At 35.3% G+C, this 6,666-nt stretch overlaps 2 protein-coding genes across 2 annotated transcripts; both read left to right on the top strand.

The window, feature by feature from the left end:
• LOC101305497 lies at positions 1–1,067 on the top strand. The gene is made up of 2 exons (XM_004305276.1): positions 1–171; positions 801–1,067. Exons 1-2 carry the CDS (start codon positions 1–3, stop codon positions 1,065–1,067), a joined length of 438 nt encoding a protein of 145 aa, XP_004305324.1.
• A 1,396-nt stretch (positions 1,068–2,463) lies between these two features.
• On the top strand, positions 2,464–4,840 carry LOC101311978 (probable amino-acid racemase-like). The gene is made up of 4 exons (XM_004302917.1): positions 2,464–2,640; positions 2,792–3,524; positions 4,198–4,471; positions 4,594–4,840. Exons 2-4 carry the CDS (start codon positions 2,838–2,840, stop codon positions 4,632–4,634), a joined length of 1,002 nt encoding a protein of 333 aa, XP_004302965.1. The 5' UTR covers positions 2,464–2,640; positions 2,792–2,837; the 3' UTR covers positions 4,635–4,840.
• The last annotated feature ends 1,826 nt before the right edge of the window (positions 4,841–6,666 follow it).

Genomic DNA, 6,666 nt, shown 5'->3' with positions numbered 1-6,666 from the left:
ATGTCATGTGATCTGATGCCTACAGTTGCAATAAAGGCTCTAGTCTACCCTGGTGCTATTGCAAAAGCATTGGTGAAAAATGAAGCAATCCCAAGTTATAGTAACTTGAATTTACATGACCCCTCTGCTGTAACTGCAGCTGATGCAATTGCTGATCTGCAGCGCCTAGAGGTTAGTACGCTTATAACATTTCTATAATTTGGATGTAATGTTGCTGAAAACTGTATTGTATCTTTTCATATTGAGCATTCTAAGCCTTAGACTTAGTATATAAAATCTTGAGTGTTCCTAATCATTGCTGATTGGCTTTGAGTTTGATATGCCAACTTTAACATAGAATCAGAGTAGACATGTAATTCATCTGCCTGTCATTCGTTATTTAGCCACTCGGTCAGTTTTTCTGTGTCTGTGTATTAAATTCTTTGTCCCTCTCGACTAATGGCCTATCAGTTTTGAGTTAGATGTTCCGAATTTTCACTTTTGAGTTAAATGACCTGCTAAAGAAGGTAACAGGATAACCATTTCAGCTCCACTGGTAGTAATTTCTGAATTCTAAAGCATTAGAAATTGTTTCAAGTCCATTCTACATATCCTTCATCCTCACTTCCTTACCTGTTTGATCTTTGATCTCCTTATTAACAAAAATAAATCAAAAGGAATATATCATGACATGAACTTAGAACAAAGTGAGTATATGGAGTGTGCTGAATGAAAAGGAAAAAAAAATGATGTCAGAGAGATGAAGTGCATGAACGTTGCTTTTAGTCTGTAGTACTTGTTCTCACTCTGGCTTGCACCAGGTTCTGGTTGGAAGCTACTTGTCAGTGGCTGGAGCATTCTGGGGACTTATAAAACCATGGAGAGTGAGCTTCTATGGTGTGCTTCTTATCCTATGGGGCCTTGTTAAGGAATTTATGTTGACGAAATCAGCTGATCCGAGTCTTATATACATCCACCCAGCAATGTCAATTGCTATCTGTTCTGCCTTCTTGTCTATAGCTAAGGATGTAAGGAGGATAATTCGAAGCTATAGAGGTCTTCAGATTGTAAAAGAGAAACCTTTATGAGTACATGACGTCTTTAGAAATCATAATTTCTTTTTGAACTCTTCTGACTAATTATTTTTGTGGAAAGAAACCTATTTTGATGTAGAAGGTTAATCTTTCTTTACTCTAGTTAAAGAGAAAGGAACAGGTTTACTCTTGTGATGCTAGCCAAACCAGTATTGTCATTAAACTTGACTGCATTTAGAAAAGAGTTTTTATGGAGAGTTTTCTAAAGTATTGGCTGAATATACTGGGTAATGTTTTAACTTGGTCATTGTGCTTTCTCTTTTCTTTGTTCATGTTACATTACATGTGTACTACTGCAGCTTCTGGGTTTCTCTTATTTTCTTTTTAAACTCTAACTGTTCCTTATTGGAAAGGGAACAGAAATGATATATTATCTGGATTTTCCTCAGCTCAGTCTTCTAAAATGGGTTATCCGGGGATGAAGGAGTCCTAGAGTTCTGTGTAGGACGTGAGAAGTCACTGATTTTCCGGTGTATATTTGTTTTGTATGAATCATTATGTACATATTACAGTTTGCGTAGCATATAAATCCTGAACATGAAAAGAAAACATCTTTCTGCGTTGGTTTTGGTTGTTTTCGAACGCGAAAACCATAACTTGATGCAGAGCACAAACTGATACTTATTCGGCCACACAACTCCATTTTCAAAGTTTAATTGGCTTGCATGATCATGATGGATATGCATTAAGATACATGAAACCAAACTCGCATCAAGAACACCATGTTTCCTAAATGAAAGTATTTCCAAAATTTACTGGAACCTTTTAGCAATGCAGTAATTTCAACGAGTCCTTTCCAATTTTCCAATTCTCACCTCCATAAGAATGGAAAAATGTTGAGTACATGGGGGCCTCGTTCATGCTGAATACAATTTGCACCATGAGCTGTAATGAAAATGATGCTGGTTTGCATCATATATTGTATGTACATGGATTGTGGATAAACTCACATGTAGGGTTCAAAAACACAGTCATATGCACATGGCATCAATTGTAAGTCGATCTGGAACACGTTTGCAAAGTATATGTCATTAACTCACCACCTCACTGATCAATTTTCTTTCATGATAATAGTTGGTGAGATTCTTCTTCAAGACAGATATCAAATAGAGTACTACACTTCCTACAAATATAGAAGAGGAACAGTTTAGGGTTTAAGGTAAGAGCTATGTGTAAGGAAAAAAGTATAAAAACAAAAAAAACAAAAAAACAAAAAAACTGGCACCAGGATAAGGATACCTCAGAAAGGACCCAAGGTGAAAAGTGAAAACAATGCACAGGTATGCTGTGCATATTATTACAGTTTGGATTCCTTTTCAAGTGCTAGGTCTTGTCTGTTGGTCTGCAGGAAAATGACAACATGTAGTGTCAAATTTGATACTATTCAGATCATTACATATACAAAGATTTCTTTTCACTTCCTTGAGTAATGGTCCATTAAGTGATTTAGAGTCCTAAAACCTTGGGAATTTCTACGCACTCGCTCACTTGCGTCCGCTTCTCCAGCTTTCTGATATTGATTTTCATCTGTGCACTTTTCTTCCTTGCAGATATCTTGAGGTTTCAGGTTTGGGATAGAATAGGGAGTAATCTTCAGTTAAAGGATTGTATTTTTGTTCTGGTTGTTGACTTACAAAAAGCTGGGTTTCTGCGCATGACCCTCTGCAATTTTTTCATGCTACATGTTTGTTTATTGAAGAATCTGTACTTCTTTGCAGAGCTGTGAGCATGTAGGAGTGGTTTTGGTGTTGGTTTGATGGGAGTATGACAACTCCTTCTCACACTTTGAACTATCCTTTTCACAAATTGGCTCCTGTAGATACACATAAAACCCTCTACAAGACGAGGTGGAATCAGGGTTTCGCTGCTCTTTCCCCAGTTCTCTTACACGCAGAAAGTGGGAAGTTTCCGAAGTATAAGACGAATTCCGGTTTGATTAAGGCTTGCAGCGATTCTTTCCTGGGTGTACCCAATACAATTGGTATAATTGGAGGGGTATCTGTTGATTCTACTGTATATTTTTTGAAAAAACTAGTTCACTGGAGTAAGAATGGAGAAGGTTGTCCTCCTTTTGTTCTATGCTGTGATCCTGTGTTAAATAAAGAGCTGTCATTGATACAAAGAAGCTCAGCTCCTTTGCTTAACAATAAATATGAACGAACTACACGAGATCCTACTTCAGTTGTGGAGAATCTGAGGAATAAGAGGATTTATCTTGAACATTCTGGAGCTTGTTGCATAGTAATGCCTTGTCATATGTCACATTCTTGGCATAATGAAATTTCTGAGGGATGTTCTGTTCCTTTCCTCCATATGGGTGAGTGTGTTGTCAAGGAGCTCAAGGAAGCGAAGTTGAGGCCGCTTGAAGCTGGGAGTCCTTTGCGGATTGGATTGCTTGCTACTAAAGCAATTTTGACAGCAGGATTCTATCAGGAGAAATTGAAAAGCGAGGTAATCTTGTTTTGAAGCTTTTGTTTCAGGTTATGTAGTGTTGTAGTGGTAGATTATATAAGTCCCCATATGTTTATTAACTGAAATATGTTTAATAATACTGATGCAGAAGATCATGAATAAATTTCAGTTTTTAAGGGCATTGGATATCCAACTTTCTGTGTAACAACAAAATGAGTGAGGTTCTTAGTTCCTCAATAGCATTTGGTTGTGTTCACTCACTCACACATACACATTCTTCTAGTTGACGACAAGCAGGTTCAGGTTTATGCCATTTCTCTGATACCTTGTAATTGAAATGAAAACACTGAGATTCCAGTTTTACACTGCGTAGATGTATTTGGTTACAGCGCATAGCATTTTCAAATAGTGCAAACTTACTTAATGTAGTCCTTATGCTTGGTGGAGATTACTTTATTTGGGTGATTCTATAGAGTAACATGTGCTGCTCTATTAATATCCTTTACTTGGTAGTAACTTCATACAGTCGCACACCTTTCGTGGCTGCTAATTATGAATTCCTTAGTGCACTAAAACTGCAATCATGCTCAGAATTTATAACTGAATACTATTAGCCTTTCATTTATTTGTAATTGTCACACCAGGTTAGGATATTCTTAGTAGCATTCGTCTTTTGACCAGAAACTTTTACTCATTATGATCGCAATTGCAGGGGTTTGAGGTTGTGTTGCCAGATGAAGCGACCATGGAACACACTATCATCCCTGCTATTGAAGCTTTAAACAGAAAAGACATAGAGGGATCACAGAATCTTTTGAGGATTGCACTCCAGGTTCTTCTAGTGAGGGCTGTGAACTCTGTAATTCTTGCCTCTGATGATATCCGGGATCTTCTTCCCCAGGATGATCCTCTTCTTGAGAAATGCATTGATCCTATGGATGCATTGGCTCGGTCAACCATAAAATTGGCTACATCTGTTGAAAATGGTACATGAAATTATACAGTTTCTCTAGAATCTAAATCTGTGTTTTACTATAAGACCTTCATTCTTAAATACTGTACATGTCAAGGAAATTGTGTATTCATTTGCTTATTCATTTATGGCCAGTTAAAAGGAGTGTAGTCAGGAAAGAACTTCAGAAGAAGTGAAGATCTACCTCATTGTCATTGAAATTCATAATCTATCAACCATGAGTCTGGTGAAACATGGTATTTGACCACATTGCTGCAAGACGATACTGAGAATCCTTGCTCTAGGTAATGTGGCATTCATGCTAGCTAAGGCCTTTAATTCAACTCTTTAATTAATGTTCATGACAAATTGTGGTATTGTAATGAAACAAGATTTGAAACTCCATATGGTACTTTGGTTAGATCTTTGTTTTTAAACAAAACCAAAACTCGCAGCGACGGCAGCGTTGGGACAAAGTTGAAGAACCGTTCGCCAACCATCTTCAAATTATTATCCCTTATAAATAACTTAATTATATTATTAGATTTGGGTGTTTCACTGAGATTTTCGATGCGATTAGCAGAAAATGACACCTTCTTCTACTCTTCTAGTTCTCCACCACCTGAGAATAGGTGCTTCAATTAACTAGGAATATCTATGCATTTCCATCGTTCATTTTCTCAAGATCAAGTCAGCCACAGTATGACTTTCAACTATAATGGCTTTCGACAACATTTAGTCGGTGGTACTCTTTCCTCGGTTTGGTTTGTCCCTCAGGGTTTCATCTAAACAAGGTTTTAACGAGGACACTTCATTTAGGCTTGAGAAGAAGTGAAGATATCCACTTCTTTCGGTTTGGTTATAAGCTTGTACTAAAGTGAAGGTTACAGGTACCGCATGTGCGCTTTTGTTTCCTGGCTTTCATCCTTGGTTTTGGATTGTCATCATTATTGGCTCTCCCGTACTTATGTCATGCAATTCTTATCATATGTTGTAATCTTCTCATAGTTCACGTACTTTCTCTAAAAAAAAAAAGTACAACCACAATATGATATATGACGCATTTTCGGTCCATTGGTTTCATCAACTTCCAACAAACATGAACTTAGAAGTGACGCAGGAAAGAACAGATGGGGGACGATATGGTTAGGATGGTTTAAGGGGTGTTGAGAGAACAAGCAAACAAAATGGTTTTAGAAGAACCATAGGGTTTACAAGGGAAATAGAATGAGGGAGGTTAGGGCCATATTTATAATACGGGTCAAATACAATCCTATCTCCTAAAATACTACAAGGCTAATAAAAAGTATTAATAGTAAGACCCATAGCTTTAAGACTTAAATAGACATAAAGACACACTCAAGACCCTTGAGTACTCAAACTTAGACAATTATTATTAAGGAGCCTTGATGTAATAAAAACCTAGCTAGCCGCTCTGCTAGAGTTTTTTTTTTTTTTTTCGTAATAGAAAATTGAGTGCGGTTATGGGACCTCTAAATTTGCTCACTTAACCTCATTCTATTATTAATTATTAAATGACATATTTATCATCTTACACAATGACTTTTAAGGACACTAATTAAACAAAAAGTAATATTACATTTATTCTCTCTAAAATTTCTAATTCAATAATAATTGATTAACGCATTTTATTATTTTCCTTATTGATTTTTATTTTCTAGTTTTACCACATACTTATTAAAGCATTTATATATTTATATTATCATACATGTCACATGCATATACAAAGTGAAAAAATATTTTTACAAAAATCAATTATTAAAAAATAAATAAATAAGTATCATAATATTTTTACAAAAATCTATCAATTATTAAAATAATTTATCATCATGAGGTATAAAAACAAAACATATAAACTTACAAGAAAAAAAATAGTATATGTAAAACAGAAATACAAAAGTAACACAAATATAGAATAATTCATGTAAGAACATTTTTTGATGATCGATAAATAAAATTTGAGACACAATCCTTGTTTTTTTTTAAATTTAAGAGAATAGTATTCTTCATGATTCGAATTAACTTTTCTTGAATATTGATGTCATTGAAAATTATTTCTTACAATTTGTTCAAAAAATGAATGTCTAGTGACATTTTATGCAAAATAAAAAATACAAAAAATAAAGAAAATCAAGAAATCAAGGTCGGGAATGGAGGTTTGTGTTCAAAAGAAAAAAGAAAAAAAATTAAAGAATGGAAGTACGGGAA

This window comes from Fragaria vesca, linkage group LG6 (assembly GCF_000184155.1).
Source record: "Fragaria vesca subsp. vesca linkage group LG6, FraVesHawaii_1.0, whole genome shotgun sequence".
Classification (NCBI taxonomy): Eukaryota; Viridiplantae; Streptophyta; class Magnoliopsida; order Rosales; family Rosaceae; genus Fragaria; species Fragaria vesca.
Note: the sequence above shows the minus strand (reverse complement) of the source record. Positions and strands in the feature narration are given on the sequence as shown.

Excerpts from the sequence above, each read along its gene's own strand:
- LOC101305497 (XM_004305276.1), top strand. The coding sequence starts at position 1 with ATGTCATGTGATCTGATGCCTACAGTTGCAATAAAGGCTCTAGTCTAC. Across the intron at positions 172-800 it reads CTGATCTGCAGCGCCTAGAG|GTTCTGGTTGGAAGCTACTT; the intron begins GTTAGTACGCTT and ends GGCTTGCACCAG.
- LOC101311978 (XM_004302917.1), top strand. The coding sequence starts at position 2,838 with ATGACAACTCCTTCTCACACTTTGAACTATCCTTTTCACAAATTGGCT. Across the intron at positions 3,525-4,197 it reads AGGAGAAATTGAAAAGCGAG|GGGTTTGAGGTTGTGTTGCC; the intron begins GTAATCTTGTTT and ends TCGCAATTGCAG. Across the intron at positions 4,472-4,593 it reads GGCTACATCTGTTGAAAATG|TTAAAAGGAGTGTAGTCAGG; the intron begins GTACATGAAATT and ends ATTTATGGCCAG.